This window comes from Diospyros lotus, chromosome 3 (assembly GCF_014633365.1).
Source record: "Diospyros lotus cultivar Yz01 chromosome 3, ASM1463336v1, whole genome shotgun sequence".
Lineage (NCBI taxonomy): Eukaryota > Viridiplantae > Streptophyta > Magnoliopsida > Ericales > Ebenaceae > Diospyros > Diospyros lotus.
The window spans coordinates 40,584,929-40,603,664 of NC_068340.1; the positions used below are offsets into that span (position 1 = coordinate 40,584,929).

At 33.7% G+C, this 18,736-nt stretch overlaps 2 protein-coding genes and 1 pseudogene across 9 annotated transcripts; 2 read left to right on the forward strand and 1 right to left on the reverse strand.

Moving 5' to 3' along the window:
• The first annotated feature begins 1,048 nt into the window (after positions 1-1,048).
• On the forward strand, positions 1,049-8,221 carry LOC127796735 (uncharacterized protein At2g38710). 3 transcript variants are annotated; one of them, XM_052329085.1, is made up of 6 exons: positions 1,052-1,227; positions 1,308-1,426; positions 3,754-3,873; positions 5,319-5,433; positions 6,896-6,989; positions 7,726-8,221. In XM_052329085.1, the coding sequence occupies exons 2-6, from the start codon at positions 1,320-1,322 to the stop codon at positions 7,929-7,931; spliced, it is 642 nt and encodes a 213-aa protein (XP_052185045.1). In that variant the 5' UTR covers positions 1,052-1,227; positions 1,308-1,319; the 3' UTR covers positions 7,932-8,221. The 3 variants fall into 3 exon arrangements, with proteins under 3 accessions (XP_052185046.1, XP_052185045.1, XP_052185044.1); XM_052329086.1 differs by having other exon boundaries at positions 1,049-1,426; positions 5,319-5,406; XM_052329084.1 differs by having other exon boundaries at positions 1,052-1,426.
• Positions 8,222-10,283: 2,062 nt separating this feature from the next.
• Positions 10,284-15,469, forward strand: LOC127796734 (vesicle-associated membrane protein 727). Of its 6 annotated transcripts, none has more exons than XM_052329082.1 (6): positions 10,284-10,420; positions 11,581-11,800; positions 11,894-12,092; positions 12,237-12,357; positions 14,874-14,936; positions 15,017-15,469. In XM_052329082.1, exons 2-6 carry the CDS (start codon positions 11,611-11,613, stop codon positions 15,158-15,160), a joined length of 717 nt encoding a protein of 238 aa, XP_052185042.1. In that variant the 5' UTR covers positions 10,284-10,420; positions 11,581-11,610; the 3' UTR covers positions 15,161-15,469. The 6 variants fall into 6 exon arrangements, with proteins under 6 accessions (XP_052185042.1, XP_052185037.1, XP_052185039.1 ...); XM_052329077.1 differs by having other exon boundaries at positions 10,290-10,433; positions 11,547-11,800; XM_052329079.1 differs by having other exon boundaries at positions 10,292-10,420; positions 11,547-11,800.
• Positions 15,470-17,040: 1,571 nt separating this feature from the next.
• Positions 17,041-18,038, reverse strand: LOC127797007 (probable serine/threonine-protein kinase WNK11; annotated as a pseudogene).
• Between the last annotated feature and the right edge of the window lie 698 nt (positions 18,039-18,736).

An 18,736-nucleotide genomic window follows, 5' to 3' on the forward strand; every position in this document is an offset into this window, starting at 1 on the left:
TTCTTATATACATAAATTTTATAATAGGCAAGTATCTGAAAACTAAAAAAAATATTAAATTTAAACTAAAATACTCAAATCAAGTTGGAGAAACAATTTTTTAAAATTTTAATTATTATAATCCAAACACAACAGTGAATTTATTAACTGTGAATGTCGTCATCAAACTATTTAGACTTTACAAAAAAATGAATGATCAGATGATATAGAGCAGTCATCACGCAAAAACACTGATGTTTAAGTTAGATGCTAAGTTTATCTAAAAATTTGAATACATTTTTAAAATAAGTATCAGAGGTATACTCTTGTTTGATCATTTATTTATAAATGAGTATGGAGTTTTATGATAAGTATCATTAATATTCCAAGATTTACTAAAATTATGATTCTTATGGATAATATCTATCATAGTATTTTGAAGTTCTCCAAAATTATAATTTTTATGGATAATATATATTATTTTCACATAACTTTCAAAGAATTTTTCAGATGTCGGAATTATCATGTTTGCATTTTGTTCGAGACCTTTCCAATAAAAAAAATTTACAGGATAAACTATAGGCTAGAAATTGGTTATTTTTCTATCTTTTGGTATAGGCAGTCGAGAAATCATAATGATTTACCAGTCTTCTAATGCTGGAGACTATTATAGTCTTTTGACCTTTTAATTTTTGGAAGATTTTCATGAATTTCTTAATTATTTTTTAGTCTTTGAGTTTTTTGATTTAAAAAATAATACGTTTTAAAAGACAAAAGCATAATACCATCTCAAGCTCAAAAATTATTTTAAATTTTTAGACTTTTTCAAACTTTTTAATGGATTTTTGATCATGGCATACCTTTATAATATTTGTAAATCTAGACAAATTAACCTTTCATATATTGGGGTTATAGTCGCAATTTCAGTAAATCTCGAGGGGTACGCCACTGACAACTAAACTAAAGTAAAGGGGTTAAAGTGTAATCATTCCAAAAATAACTGGCTCCGAATAATAATAATAATAATATATACTAATATCCGAGAGAAGCCTTCCTTGGCGAGAACACTGTCCCAATAATTCTTCTCGGAATCAAAGACTCTCTCTCTCCCCCCTCTCTCTCTCTCTCTCTCTCTCTCGCTTTTGCTTTTACGAGATCTTTCAAGCGGAATCTATACAAGGCAGCGCGATTAGTTTAATTGGCGCTGACATCATCTGCATTTTGTTATCCGATCGATAATTGTTGCGGGTTGCTTTTTCAACACATTGATTGATTGATCGGTTGATATTTGGGTTTTGATTTGAGGCCCATTGTTTTCTCTGCAATAGGTGGAGAGAAAAATGGTGTCGGCGAAGAGGGAGATGGTGGTGTATTGCTTCGACACCCTTCTTGCTCACTACAACAGCCATGAAGCTCCTCCCCCTTCTTTCCACGAAGACTCTCAACAGTACTCTCAAGCTTTATCGTCTGCTCTGTGATTTTTGAAGCTGTTTCGGAATTGGGTTTTCTGCCCTGAGCTTTTCTTGATCGTTTGATTGATAGGCACTATGCTTTGCGCTTCCGATTTCTCTCTGGCCTTGTGATGTGATGAAGATTGTTGGTGTCTTTTGATTATTTTGGGGGTTAAATCAGCTTAGAACGGAGAGAACTTTTTCATGCTTAGTGTTGATTTTTCTTATAATGTTTCACACACACACACACACAATATGTACATGTGTATGTATGTAATTATAGGGGCATGGCTGATTAATAAAACATCAATCGGTCAAAATGAGTCCCTTTGGGATGAGTGTTCACGTGAATCACTGAATGCTTTCAAGCATATGAATTTCCAGTCCATCGACTCTATTCCTCCGAGCCCTTCTAAGTGTCAGCCTTGTGGCAACACGAATCTCTATAATTTCCATCTGAGAACTTTCTCTACAATGTTAGTCCCAAGTGCCAGCCTGGAGAGTTTGCTTGTTACAGCTCCGTATCCGCTCCTTTAGGGGATCAAGACACTTCCTTGACTTACTATTAAAGCTCTTTGTTAGAGTGTTGTTTTTTGTTATAGGGGGATCAAGACACTTTGCCCCCTATCCGTTTCTAGTCTGTAGCATGGCATTGTGGGTTAAACATGTTATTTTGTCAGGTTATTATTCCAGAGGCCAGTGCCATATTGCATGACCAAAAATTTAGATTATCAAATATGGCCAGTGTAATATTCCGTGTTTGGTATGATCCCATGGCAATATATGTGGTTGCTTGCCGACAGGGCTGTCTGGAAGAGGGTCCCTCCTTTCTATAGACCGAATCAGCCCATAGTTTTTGCATCCCCGATACAAGAGCAAACTAACTCCATTGTTCTTCCATCTACAGCAAGAGATAAAATAAGTTGCAGTCCTAAGATATGATAAAATAGTTTTTGCATCCCCGATACAAGAGCAAACTAACTCCATTGTTCTTCCATCTACAGCAAGAGATAAAATAAGTTGCAGTCCTAAGATATGATATGGTTGCTGTAATGTCTCACAATAAAAGAGCCTAAAGCTGTTAAAGATTTGTGGCCTCCTTGTTAAACCGTGCTAAAGAAGTATATGAAATATATGTGTAATGATGAAGTCATAATGTAGTTTCTTTTAGCTTCATTAGCAAACATTTTAAAATGGACTTGTATATGTATCTTCATAAAGTAGCTATATAATAAATGTGGGATAACCATTCTCTGACTCGCTGCCCTGAATTTAGGTTAGGGTTCTTAAACTGTCCTGTACTCTCTGTTGGTCGCTGACTTGCTGTTCAGGCCTATCCAGACAGGGTAGATTGTGGCAGTTTGGGCTGATCATCACTCCTGTTTATGATAGTCTTAGTAATCATGAATGTTAAAATGAGTTTTATGTTTATTTTTCTTTTGTTAGATTGTCGAAGTCTAAAGTTGGTTTATCGCATCCATTCTTTTTCATGTATTTCTTTTTTGATTTCTGAAATTAACACAAATTATTTATATCATCATTATGTACATATTTATTTGTCAATTTGTTTAGTTTAGTTTTGGATATTGAGTATTCCATTGTGGAATTTAGAAGGGGAGTTATGGATTAATGTATCTCAAGGAAGGAAAGTTTTGTTGCTTGAAGTGCAAAAACATTAGGATTTTCCTCATCTTTCTTGCTTTCTGTTTGATTTTATGCCAGGGAGTGTGGTAAACTTCAACAAAAAGTCCCACCGGACCTAGTTCCTCTTTTAGTTCCATCCTAATTAGACAAAATAAAATGTTGTGTCCCTATTTGAGTCCTCTCTCACGTTTGCCTCTTTTGCTGAATGCACCATTTAGCGATACATCACTTCTTTCAGCACTCAAAGCTTAACTTGCTAAAATTTTGTCTACACCTTTTTGCTTGTTATCTTTAAAGTGGTCTAAATGCTTCTACTCTTTGTTACCGAGGAATAGTCGTGCTCTTGTCATTGAAATTCTTCTTATATTTAATTCAGTTGGAGACTGCTTTCTTTTGTAATGATAGTTAACAATCAAGTTTGAGTTAGCTTTCTTGCCTTTCTGTAACCCATTCCTTTTGTGAGTGCATATGTTATATTTCTCTTTCCTTTTTTTCCTCTTTCCTTATCCCTTTTCTCAGATGTAATGATAATTTGCGTGGTAGAACCACATCTTCTAATTTAAACCTAGATGTGCCATCAGTTTTTTGCTTTATGTCAATTTTGAATGAAAATTTACATATGAGAACCATTTTGAATGGGATGCCATAATCCAACTTTAATTACATTTTATATCTTCAGCCCATTGTTTGTCACCTGGAAAAAAGCGGCGAATGGTGGAGAGCCTCGTCTACGTGGATGCATTGGAACTCTTGAAGCTCGTTCCTTGATCAATGGCTTTAGGGACTATGCACTAACTAGGTAATCACAAAGAAGTGCTTTGGATATGAGATTATTGACTTGGTTTGCACATTGATGATGCTAAATTGTTACACTCTGTCTCAAGCCATGATATTTGCTAAAGTTTTTCTTTCTTTATTTTGTACTTTCAAGTTTGGTGGAAGAACTCCTTTAATATTGCTCTTTCTCATCTTCTTCCAGCTTTATCTTTTCTTAAATTGGATCTAGTCCTTATAGTATTTAAACAATAAGTTCTTCTATTACTATTAGCTGTAATGCAAGTTATCATAATATGAACATTTTGGAAATTTCCCAGGTATCAGTAAATTATAGTTAATTGCAATAGATGGGGGTCATGGTTGACAGTACTTTACCCAGTGCTTTCTCTTGGACAATTATTTAGCATGGCATTTTAAGACTTTTAGCATGCATTATTGACATGTTCATTGTTACTTGGAATGGATGACATTTAGATACTCTAATATCACTTGTAACTTGAGATAAATGGAAAGCATCAACGAATCTTTTGGTGTTGAATCCTTTCAATTGATAAAGCCAAAATGCTTATTTACAATGTTACATATCGTGATTGAACATAATTTCCTATAAATGGAATAATGTAAGCTTGATGTTTTCCTTTCTGTTGTAGATGGATCCCTCTATAGATAATTATCTTGAGAAAATAAAAAATAGAAAAGAGGAAATGAAGCCAGATGTGTTGAGTAGTTAAGAACCAAAATGTGCAAAATACGAGTATAACAGAGATGAGAATGTGAAGGGAGGTGGATGTGCGATCATACATGAAAATATAAAATAAGAAATGAGATTATATGTAATAAAGTTGGAGTGATGAACTATTGAAGATAAATGCTGGAGATGTGATTAAAATGATTTAGACATGTGAAAAGAAGAGAGATAGTCATGCTTACGAGGCAAGTTGATGAAGTGGAGGAAGTTTTTAGCAAAAGAGGGAGAAGAAGACAAAGAAAAACTGGTGGGAAATGATAGCTGGAGGTTTAGAGTTTATGTAGCTGATCCAACCTAGTGGGATTAAGGCTTGTGATTATGGTTGTTTTTATTGTAAACCCAGCATGTGTTGGCTGCTGTGGCCCGTCACATACCTGTAACATGGTTTGCAGCAGCAGCTGAAGAGAACACTACTGCATTGCCTCTCAAGGCAGTTAGCAAATTGCTAACTTTGTTTATTCAATGCATCATGAGGTGAACATTTTTCCAATTCATTTACTTGAATCTTAAAGTGGTGGTGGATCCAGCTTGTTAGTTAATTATTATAATCTGTGTGCTGATTTTGAATAATATTTTACTTGTAATGTTGTTTTTTCAGTTGACACGTCCCTCCCCTCCTATTCTTTTCTTTCAATACTTTTGTTCCCTTTTCCTCCATCCCTTAGTGGCTTGCGCTTAGGCTTTGGCTTACTATGTTTTCAAGTTTGTAATATTTGCAGTGCCCTTCGGGACCGTCGGTTTCCCCCAATACAGGCTAAAGAGTTGCCTTATTTGGAATGTACTGTCTCCATCCTGACTAATTACGAGGTTGCCCTCCACTACCTTGATTGGGAGGTTTGTTCTTGTTTTAATTTTGTACCAACACTGAGATGTTCATATGATTCAATTGTAGAATGGAGAACAATGAATTACTGCAAGATGATATATTTTAGCAAGAAATTTCATTTCCAAATTCCACAACTTGTAGATCCAGACCATATGATTGTATCATTGCTGGAGATCATAAAATCTTCAAAAATGGACAGAAGAGCGTGGACAGGGGACATGGGAAACTGACACAACACAATGTGGCATAAGCAATTTTAAAAAATTTAAGACACGAAATGAAAGGGGCCATATTAGATAATCAATTATATATTATATTGCATGGAAGTATTTGTGATTAAAAAGTCTTTATATGTAACAAATATTGTATCACCTGGACTTTGCATGAATTGCCATATTAAAAAGTCTTTATGCATATTTATGGTATTATAAAAAGCTTTGGAATTTAAGATTCTTAAAATCAGAAAGTTTAAAGGAGGGAGGATTAAATAATGCACATCTCTCTTGTGTTCAAACATCTCTTATTATTATTATTTAGAACTGTGTGCTCTTTGAACACTTGAAGGGAACACTTGCCTGTTGTGGGAAATGCGTGTTGATTGTGTAACATGCACATGAAATACATTGCAAATTGAAATAAGAAAACTTAGCGTTTACTGGTTAGCAAAAAGCAAAAAACAAGACGCACCAAGCTTACTCCCCCGTGTTTAGTGATAAATCAAGAAAATAGAGGTTTATGCTTATTACTTTATCTTCTTTTTACCTTTTAAGATTGGCATTCTAAAACCGAAACTTCTAGCTTCTTTATGAATTGGTACCTCCAGATTAGATACCGAGGGCCTTCTATTCTCAGTTCTTCCCAATATGTAGCTGGGTTTCTTTTTTTTTTTTTCTATTTCATGTAGTGTAATGCATTCTTAAATGTGAAAAATGAATAAATTGTTAATATTTCCATTTATTCACAAACACATAATTATTTAATATCATCTTCTATGGTGTAATGTCATCCTTTCTCAAAAGATATGGTGCCCGCTTATGTATCTCATCACATGTGCCTCTGTTCTTCCTGGACCTTTAGGGATGGCAATAGGTTGCCCATTTAGCCATTTACAATCTTATTTTAACAAGTTTTCAAATAAGCCTTATGCCTATATCTCAATTTTTATACTTGTTTTAATTTTAAATGGGTAATTGGGACCCATTGCCCATCCCTATTCCCGGTGCTGTACTGTGGATTATGCCTAAATAGGGGTTTTGAAATTACTCATATTGCTGAGGTTTTCTGAATGGCTTATGAAATATTGATGATAAGATTGTCTTAAGTGGATACTGTTTTAGTATTTTTTCTAAACTCCTCATTGTGGGCAACTCTCCTAATTGTGTACTTCTACTTGAGTTTTAATCCTGTAATAAGTTAATGTTCCTACAGGTATTTGTTTCTCTCATTAAGAATGTTATTGCTTTATTGCAGATTGGGAAGCATGGTATGATTATTGAGTTCAATGATCCCGACTATAATACAAGAAGAAGTGCCACGTATCTGCCTGAGGTGGCTGCCCATGAAGGTAATTTTCTTTTCCATATTTAGTTCGAAATCTTATTGCCTCGAAGTCAAACATCATTGGATGGAAGTACAATAGAATATTAAGTTTTTGCAAAAGGGAAAAATGAAACCACATAAATCTCCATGAACTGTACCGAAATAAGTTGAGGATGTATCCAAGTAAAGACAAGCGACTGAAGTCTTACCTGACCAAAAAAAAAAAAAAGGACACGTACTAGCTGAAGAAGCTGGTGCTCCAAACGGAAGCAGCATAGAAGTAAAGATTGGAAGTAGAAAGAAGAGAAACTCAGAAGAAGAAGATACATTGTTAGTAGACAAAGTCCAATTTTTCTCTTTTTCCCTAGATGTATTGAATTAAGTAAGAAGGACCTCAATTCTCTGAGTGTTCATTCAATTTGGGCAGTGGCTTGCTGCTTTTGCAGGCCACAACAAATAAATAAATAAAAGGGAACAGAAAAGGTCAAATCTTAACCTGGGGAACGGCTGAAACTGTATCTTGATCTGAACCCTATTTTCTTGCTCAGTCCTATGAGAAGTGAGAACAACCATTCTTCATGTGATCTGGATTGATCTTCTGAAAATGTTTTGTAGAATCCTATAACCCTATTTCCAAGTCACGGTTTTGACAACCATGGGTTTTTTGTTTGCCAAATGGTAGGCAGTTGGTAGGCTAGGTTCATCCTGAAATTTGAGCTTCAACCTAACTTCCTTGTTTTGCCACGACATTTTGGTTGCAGGCTGGACAAAGACAGAAGCAATCGACTCGCTGATACGAAAAGCTGGTTATAATGGCTCCATAACTGAATCAATCCGGAAGCGCATTCAACTGACCCGTTATCAAAGTACACTATTTACCATGCATTATGGCGAGTACGTCGCCTATGTCAAAGCCACCAGGGGAGCTCCTCCAATTATCATGGAGGCCAAGCCTGGTAACCATTGATTGTTTTAATCTTCTTCCTGTGAAACCATGAAAAACTTGGCTGGTTATTGGAGGGACCTCCATTATAAATGATTTGGCTGTCGATTTCTATTTCTTCGACAGCAACAATTAATCACCATCGACTGTTATAAATTATTATTCTTCAAATTCATTTGATTTTGAAGAGGATCAAATCACCTGTAATGTAACTTGAGGTACTTGTTGCACCAGAGTCTACAGCTGCAGCTTGTTGGGATATATAGTTGCAGTTATGTAAAACATCGTCAAGCAATATAAGCTCATGTTGTGTCTGTTTATCAGTGGCAAGCTTCTTGTTCCTTCTTTTGAGGTTTCTTTATTGAACTTTAATGGGCCAAACTTATAATTTTGTTAGTTGCTTTCGTTTTTTTTTTTTTTTTCATATGATCATTTAAACTTTTCGTTATTTTTATTATATCCTTGTATCTATATTTTTGAATTAATTTAACTTTTATACTTTACATACATTTAGGGTTTAGAATGGGGTTTGTGTTTTTGCATTTTCCTTATTTTGAGTCAATTTAACCCAATATTGGAGTTAAATTGACTTGAAAATGTAAGTATATGGATATAATCAAAACAATAAAAGTTTAAGTTGTCACGTAAAAGAAATAAATTTAAGTATAAGGGTTAAATTAATTTAAAATATATGTATAATGGTGTAATTAAAATAATGAAAAATTTGAATGATCACATAAAAAAATATAAAAAGTATAAAAATAAAAATATGAGTTTGCCAACTTTAATGCTATAATATTATCTTCTGAACAGGTGTTCTTGCTTTGTTCAATAGATGTAGGATTAAGGCTTGTCATTCAAACCGTTTATGTTATTTATTTATTGGTTGGCAAAATAAAGGCTTACTACGAATATTTTTGGGTAAATTTCATCCAAACCTCATATGGCTCGGGTTATTTTTAAATCCCAATGTTCTTTTCATTTTTTTAAAATATTTCAATTTTATATGTTTTTAAACAACTTTTTGATCTAATGGGATGGGGTTTAATGAAACAAAAATAGACTCAAAATAGTAAAAATAAATTTTAGGATTTGTTTGTAAAAATTGTTCAAATCACAGGATAATAATGGGAAATTTTATTTTTTTTTTTAAAAAAAAATTAGATCGTGATGAGATCAAGCATGTTTCTATATGATTATCAATAATATGTGTTTATTAAAAGGGATAGATCTCGAGTTTCAGTCCATGACTCACATGTCCAATTGCTTAGATTAATGACACGTTGAGTCGTAAGTTTTAGAAATGGTGGAACACTTTCGGTCAAAAGTATGCATTGATTGGGGATTTTTCACGAAAAAAAAAAAATATTTCATTATAAATTCTTGTAAATGTTTACACTTCTCATTTTCATTTAAAACCTCACAAGCAACCTTCTGTTATTGATTTATTTAACAAAGATAAATAACATAAATAATAAATATATAACTTGCATATGTTTAAAAAATTATTGAAATCTCCTTTAAGATAACACAATCAAAAAGGATTGTAGAAAATATCGAATTTTGTCATCTGAATTTTTTTAATGCAAATTACGGATAAATTAAATTAATATGAAAAAATTTACATGTTCTGTCTATATGTTCTATTTTTCTTTCCAACAATTATATAAGAGTTAAAAGAATAAATAATTTCAAATTTTGTACGACATAAAAGATTTAATCCTAATTTTTTTTTTATGAATTCATTAAACGAGCTAATAAGTTATGGTCTCTTTATATCTTTTCATATCACAAATAATTAAATATTAACATAGATTTAGGTCTACAAACTTGATTTTATCACTTTAATTTTGCTTTATAGATTAGATTAACTCGTTTTTTATAATTTACTTTAATTTATATTATTCCAGTTCAGTTTAATTTTGTATAGAAACAAATTAAAATAACTAAGTCGACCAAAAATTCTAGTTTTTTCAATTTTTTTTCTTTTTTTGCTTATTCAATTTTTGTTTTGTTCTATTTTTCATATTTGTTTGAATTTTTTTATTTTCAGTTTATGTAATTTTTTGATTTATTACGCAACTTCAATTTATTTTGTTTTAGCATTTCAATTTATTTTTAAAAATTCTTTTAGTTTAATGTTTTTTTTAAAATATATCGTCTAAAGACACTTCTAAATTGACGGATACAGCGTCTAAGTGAAAAATGCAAATTATTATAAAGATATATAGAAACATTTTTAAATTATAAAAAATTTATGTACGAATAACACAAATCACAATTTACCCAATTAATTAATTAACCAAAAATTTATTCGCATAGAAAATCCTTAAAAAGCCAAGAAATAAAATGCGCTGGTCCAAACATGCCCCTAAACATGAATCTAATACCCTCCTTGTCCTCGTCCTTCATCTCAAATTCCCAATTTCAACTGGAATTTTACTCTCTCTCTCTCTCTCGTCTCTCTGGTCTTCACATCCAAGCAAACGCCGGATTACCAATCTCCAACGCAGGTTCTCTCTTTACGTATAGATACATATAGTTTGATTGTATATATACGTTCATAGTGCTCTATGTCGATTCATGAAATTGGCTTTTCTTTCGTTGCACTAAGCAATTGGATCATAATTAACTTCGTCGTTGATGCACTAACTGGTCAGGTCAAAATTTCGTTTGCAGTCCCAGTAAGCGTATTAATGTTGAATTAATTTGGTTTGGTTTAATGGAAACTCGTGATTTTCTGCTCCTGATTTGTGGTTCGGTTAATTTGGATCGACGTTTCTAGGGTTCGTCTCCTTAGTGTTGGATGAAAACCGTACCTAAAGGTTGTTTTTTTGTGGTTCTTGCATGGTCGAAGTGTGATCCTGAGATATTCTACTTCTGTTTGCAATCATGTGGTTATGCATGAGTGAATACATTTAAGGGGCTGTTTAGTTGGGGAAAACGATTTCCAGCTTTCTACGTCCGATTTTCTATGAAATCTATAGTTTTCATTTTCCGTAGAAAATTTGAAAAATGCATTCAGATGTTAGAAGTTCAGAAAACTAATTTCCAATCTAGAAAATTGGGACATATCTTCAGAAAAAGGTGAGATGTTTTGATTTCTTTTGTGTAACTTGTGTTAGCGAAGGAGATGGAGATGATTTGGGGAAATTTTTTGGAAAATTGTTTTCCAAATCTCCAAACTAACAAGCTTAGAAAACTCATTTTAGGAGTTTTCCAAGTGCAGTTCAATTTTGGAAAACCGTGTTTTCCAAATGTCCATTTTCTATTTGAACAAATCTCTATTTTCTATTTTCTATTTGGAGTAATTTTCTAGAAAACTAGGGGCTGTTTTCCACAAGTAAATAGCCTCTACATTTTTGAGCAAGGAATAAGCCCCTGGCCACCCTTGGCCATGCAGGGGAGGGAGTTTAATGCTTTGGAACTGCCCTAAATAGATACGAATGCATTTAATGTAAAATCTTGTGAAATAACAATGTCCTTGTCGACTCTGTTGCTTTTAGGAGCTTATTGCACACTGCATTTTGATGATTTTTTTTTTTTTTTTTTTTGGGGGGGGGGGGGGGGGGGGGGGGCATTATTTGTTAACTGAATTTAAATTTTAAGAAGTTTTTATTCGTTTCTATATTTTGGTAGGTTATTGCATTGAAGAGTTGGACAGTTTTTACAGGTGCTGAGCTATTGAAGTTGTAGTTGAGAAATGAGTCAGAGAGGATTAATTTATAGCTTTGTTGCAAAGGGGACTGTTGTTCTTGCCGAGCACACTCCCTATACTGGGAACTTCAGCACCATTGCTGTGCAATGCTTACAGAAGCTACCTTCTAATAGCAGCAAGTACACGTACTCATGTGATGGTCACACATTCAACTTTCTTATAGACAGTGGATTTGGTATTGATTCTTCATTGTGATTGAGGGCCCTTTTTTAAAAATCTTATGATGTATGTTAATATTGCTGATTTAATTTTTTAATTGGAAATGCAGTTTTCCTTGTTGTTGCGGATGAATCAGTAGGAAGGAGTGTGCCTTTTGTATTTCTTGAGAGAGTGAAGGATGACTTTAAACAACGTTATGGTGGGAGTATAAGAGATGATGGTCCACATCCACTTGCAGATGATGAGGATGATGATGCTTTTTTTCTAGACCGGTTTAATATTGCTTACAATCTTGACAGGGAATTTGGGTTTGTATTTTCAATTTCCTTTTCTTTTTTCCTTATCATTTAGTTTTTCTTATTTTTTGTGGCCAGGATTGACCACTTAGTTATGATTGAATTTTTTCTGTAACCCAATGATGTGCTGGTCACGGTGGTGTATTTTCTTTGTAGGCCAAGGCTGAAAGAGCATATGCAGTACTGTGTGAACCATCCAGATGAAATAAGCAAGCTGTCCAAACTGAAGGCTCAAATAACAGAGGTCAAAGGGATAATGATGGACAATATTGAGAAGGTACATATTTTTTTCCTTTCTTGAAGAGTTATAGAGGCCATAAACATGATGAACATGTACTAGAAAATTGAAGCAACCACTACAACTTTTTCCTCAATTTTATTTCACCATGAAAGATTGTTTAGTTCAACATCCAGATACGTAACACCGAGATCTTAAACCACTCAACCAACCTGGGAAACCCCCTTTCAAGCGCCCTGCCCCTCCTGAGAAGGAAAGAAAATGATGAAAAGAAAAACAATGCCTACTTCTTTCTCCATCTGGTTTCAAATTTTTTCCACTCACCTTGATGAATTTGTAGGTTATGGATGTTAGTTGTTTTGAATTTAGTATTTGTCTAATATCACACAACTTAATTCGTCAAATACAAGAGAGAGACTTGTTGAGTATGTAACAATGAGAAAGCTTCTACCTAAGGGTACACAGGAAGAATAATTCAAGTTGGATTTGGTTTATAACTGATTTTCCAGTTTGCAATACTTTATTTAGAAGTGGAAGATCTTTACAAATACTTAGATCTGAAAATGAAATTCAAAATTTATACTAGATTTTACACTTCAAGGGGTCCAGCAGAAAATATTAATGACCATGAATTTATGGTTTTTTGAGGGATTGACTATTTAATGGAGATTTATTCCAAATGAGAATACAAGGTGGAATTTTATTAAGGGTGTTTGCTTCTATTACGTTTAGTTTGATATTGCCTTGGAATTCCAATTTTGTTTCACAATTTTTCGGTACTAGGGGTTGTAACCATTTAGTGGGTTTTGGTTTGGATTGGGAGCATTCAATGCAATAGAAACATATCTAAGCTCACTCAATATTACTTGTTTTTCTGTTTAAAATTGATGCTAAAGTATAATACTGGTTATTACTGCAGTGGAGCTGCATAATTGACTGCCTCTGTCATAAAGAATACCGTTCCAAATTTATAGCCCAGGACTGACCATTTTGAAGTTTATTTTAGCTGGTAGTACTTTTGATGATGCCGTCTTAGGTTGAATTTACTTTTTCGAATTATTTAGTTTTAACCTTCAGAAAGAAAGATGTACTACCCCAAACATATTCAATTGTTAAATTATTAAGCTTACATAAAAATTCCTACAATATTCAATATTAGTTTCGGTTTCCAAACGTTTCTGCACTTTTGTCATTTCTCTTGTGTTTCAATTATTTTCATAACATTTTTGTTTTTGAGTTAATTGAAATAATATTGTCAAATGATGTTTTGATCCTTGAGTGTTATGTTGTATCAATGAAGACCTTGGCTTATTACCGGGTTTATTTATAAAATTGTGAAAAGAGATTCGAAAGGCAGTAGTTTTATGGTTTCCATAACCTTCAACATTGCAAGAAGCTTATCAAAAAGCTCTACAGATGGAAGCGCACCTAGAGAAACCTATTTTGATTGAATATAATGAGCCAACCTCCGTATGAAAGTAGACAGTTTTCATGTCATTGACTCTTTAGAAGGAAATTGAAGAAGTCCTTGGAAACTGAAGCTGCTTGTTAGTGGAGTTTGAGACTTTGAGACTTTGAGCCAGACCCTCATTCATATGAGATTGAATGTGTGTGTTCAAGTAAGATGACAGTTCTAGCATGTTAGAACCTTTCAAAACCTTAGTTACTTTTCATTTTATCCCTCAATGTTTGTCCCTGTTAGTGTCTTTTCTATACCATCTTGACATAATGAGAGGATGGTTGCTTAAAGTAAATGACGTTTCCGTACTTGCTGCAAAATGCATCAAATGAAATCAGAGTTTAGTATTGGAAACTATATATTGTTTACCATGAATTTTGGGCATCATATGCCACTTCATGAGATTGTTTTGCTTCGGCTATTGAACTTTTAGTATTAATCGTAAGTTTGGGTGTAATGTATTTTTACTTAACTAAGGCTAGAGCTCATCCTACTTAGTTCTCGCATTTGTTTCTCATTTTTCAGCACTTCCTATGCCTCCAATTTTCTTCAAATTTCTGGGTTTTGGGTCTCTTGTTGGTAGACTTGCTTTTACTTTCTAGAGGAAGGTCCTACTCAGATAGGGAAAGATAATGGAGATTAAAAAGATTGGGTAAATGTAGGATCATGGTTACTTTGTGTAGGATTAGAAATTTTATTCTGTTGTGATTTTGTTTCCTACTTAGGTGTCATTACGTGGGTATATGTATCTCACACATTATGTAGGATCATATTTTCCAACACCACAGGCATGCGCTTGCGCTTTTCCTTGTCTCTCCTTGTTCTCTGTACTTTTTCTCTTTTCATCCCTCTTCTGCAACTCTCCCAAATGTGCTTCTTCCCAAGTTGTCTTGTATGGGTAATCTTTCTTCTTTGCTTACATATCTACTCTCTTGCTGCTTCCCTTCCTTGCGATGGCACGCTGAGTGAGCCATTTGCCTTTTACATATACCTCGGAAAAATAATGATTCTACTTGATTGCCACATAGGTCCAGCAGTTAAAGGAGTTTTTGCTCAACTTAACCTAAGAAACCGGTTTCTTGTACATGGATTGCAGGTTTTGGATCGCGGGGAGAAAATTGAACTCCTGGTGGACAAAACTGAAAACCTTCAATTCCAGGTATTCGTTTTCCCCTTTCCATCCTCGTGCACAAGTGTGACAAAATTCGAAGGGTTTTACAGTTGTGATTGTCTGTTTAGGCGGACAGTTTCCAGAGGCAGGGAAGGCAACTGCGGAGGAAGATGTGGCTGCAGAATCTCCAAATGAAACTGATGCTCGGAGGGGCAATTTTCGCTATCATCATCATCTGCTGGCTGGTAATTTGTGGAGGTTTCAAATGTTGATGGCATAACCAAACATATGCTGATCTAATCACGATCTTATAATAAGAACAAGAGATCTTTCTCCATCAATCCCTTTGCCCCCTCAGAACCAGATTTAGTATTTAGAGTCTGATGCTTTTCCTCATTTGTACAAAACTTTTTACATGTTCCTCTGTATGAAGATTGTTCATAGATGTCCAATCCTTCTGCTCTCTGCTCCCCTTCAGACCACCGTTGGACCTTACTGTTATGTCCATGTCCGTTTTGTAACAATAACATATTATGCTATTGTGTTGTAAAGAAAAAGCGAGATCTCTCGTGCACTAAAAACGTCTTTATGCTCTCTCTATGGATGGATCATTGTAGAATGTGCTTAGAGGAGTTGACTTGTAACGATTTTATGCTTATTTTGGGTAGGGGTGTTCGAATTTCGGTCTAAATCAATAGGACAGGTGGGGAAGTGGTCATGCCCATGATCCACTTAGCCGGTTTTTGGTCCGGTCCGATTCAGAACTGGTCAATGACCAAAAATCGACGGCAATTGATGCATATAGTAAAAATTAAATTATATAATATAAAACTGATTATGAAAATAATTTAATTTTTTGTGATTTTTTTATTTTATTAATTTTGACAATTAGCTTTAAATTAGTTCAATTGGATACAATTTTATTTAGCATTTAAAATCGATTTAGAGAAATGTGTTCATCTTAAATTAGCATGTTAGATGTTATATAATAATAATAATATTTATCAGACTTATGTATACACATAAGTAAAAAAAATTAAGTGTAACTTATAAAAAGAAAAAAAAACAAATTATGTATAATAAGTTATATATATATTTTATTTATATATATATTTAAATTTTATAAATATTATTATTATATGACATGACATTTGACATACTAATTCAGCATAAACACACTCTTTTTAAATCGATTTTACATGTTATATAAAATTACATCTAATTGTGTTAATTTGGATCTAATTGTTAAAATTAAGAGGATTAAATGAAGTTATAAATTCGTGAAATAGATTGAATTATTTTTATGGTTAGCCCTAAAATATATTATCAAGATTATAAAATTTCTAATTTTACATATATATACATACATAATGTACATATATACAAATTAGCTCTGATTCACACGAATCCTAGATTTTAATATTATAAGTTTCTTCATTCTTAAACCAAACGTAGACGTGACAAGTGGCCCGTTAAGCACTGATGATGATGATGGTGGGATACACGGTCAAATTCATTTCTTTTCTTTTTTGTATTTTTACTTTTTTTTATATAATTATTTTAATTTGTTATTATTGTAATTATATTTTTAAACTTAATTTTCTAATCAATTTAATACATATACTTTGATATTTTTTCATGTGATAACTTTAACTTTTCGTTATTTCAATAAATTTTTAAATTATTATCTTCAAATCAAATTAATTTCTATACTTTTATATAGTAAAAAATAAAAAATAAAATGAGTTGACAGTACATATCAAACCCTATTAACGTTAAAGTATATAATTTAAATTGACTCAAAAATATAAATTTATAAGTATATTCGAAATAATAAAAAATTGAAGTGGTCGTATAAAAAAAATATCAAAATATAATTAATATAATAATTAAATTAATTTAAAAATATAAATTTAATAATATAATTAAATTAATAAAAAATTCAATTGATCACGCCAAAATATGGATTTAGCCTAGTTTCTTTCCCTTGTTTTTCAATCTTCTCAAAAATTAAAAGCTTACATTTTTTTTAATAAGATGATTTCTTCATTAAAAAGAGAAAGATTAATTTACAATAATAAAATAAATACAAATAATCAGAAACTAAGAGTAAGAGAATTAAATTTTCATATTACAATTTGTCACACACACACACATATATATATGTATATATGTATGTATATATACAGGAACCTAAGAGAAGATGTTGATCATATCATACGTTAACAAATCAATTCAGGAAAAAAAAAAAAAAAAAGGATTCTGATCAGTTGTTCTGCTTGCCATAGCCATGGAGATCAGCAAAGAAAGGGTCCTTGATAAGATCGCTGGCCGACGGCCTATTCTGGGCCGGCCGATGCACTTCTCGATGAATGCCTTCACCTCCGGATCTTTCACCTTCTTCAACGCCTCCGGCATCACGCCGCCGGTCACCTTCCGGTAAATCTGCGCCACATTCTGGCACTCCAGGTAGGGCATCTCCCCCGTCGCCATCTCCAGCACACACATCCCGAAAGAATATATATCCACCATTTCGTTGTAGTCCTCGTCGTACAGCTCCGGCGCCATGTACTCTGGTGTCCCCAGCAACGAATGCGCGGCGTGGCTCCGGCCCACCGCTGCCGCCAGACCCAGATCGCCGATCTTGACCTCGCCGGTGTTCCCGTTGATGAAAACGTTACTGCAATTTATGTCTCTGTGAATGATGCAAGGGCCGCGAGAGTGGAGATAATTCAGGCCCTTGAGTATCTGCATCGACCACTTCTTCATCGCCCGGATCGACACTCGCCGGTGTTTCTTCCGGTAGCTCCTCAGGCTGCCGGACGTGCAGAGCTCAGTGATGAAATTAAGGCTCCCATCTTGCTTCCAGCAGGGGCCGTGGAGAGCGACGATGTTGTCATGCTTGAGATTCTTGAGCAGCACGATCTCGGCGACGAGCCGTTTGTGGACGGAGGGATCGCCGGAGAAGTTGCTCAGACAGACTTGATTCCACGCCACGTCGATACCTTCGAGTTGATCGAAAGCCCGGTAAACCCTCTTGACGGCGCCGACACCGAGGAGTTCGTCGTAGCGCCCGAACCTCCCGGAGGGATCGACTTCTGCGAACGGCTCCCCGTCGTCTTCAGACGAATACGCTATGTTCAGCTTCATATATATATACTATGTGTGAAGATCAGTAGAATCCGATAGAATCGAATCACGCACACACTACACTCAAGATCAAGAAAGAAAATCAATGCTTTTGAGGGCCTTTAGGTTTGTATTTATAATGGAAGATGCACATGCAGATTGACAAGAAAACCAGATTGGATTTGGATATCTCTTTTGATAAATTATTGGGTAATTAATTAGGACACAAAGATATGTGATTAATTATCTAATCAAGAGAGAGAAAGAGATGAAATATAGATTATAATAATTTGTGTTCTTATTAACTGACCAATGAATAGAATTCTAGTTAATTTAACTAATTAAGGGCAAGTTAATTAGTTTTCTAACCTAATTTAATTTGGATAGAAGATATATATATATATATATACATATATAATGATCCTAGAATTAGTTTTAAGTGTGGATTTGAGCTGGGTTTAGTTATATTAATCTGATTAGGTTTATGCCTTATCCTTTAGTTGATTAGATTTATTAATCATCTTTTTGTATAATATTGTGTATATTAGTGCTCAAGGGGATTGGGTAGCTCCAAGATTAATGGACTCAAACTAATTAGGCAATTTGTTCTTCTTCTTTCTTGATATCAAGCTTTTGTTGGGATAATTTCATAAATTTTGATTTGATTAAAATTGTTATCTTAATTTAATTATGAGATTAATTTAAAAAGAAAAAATAAC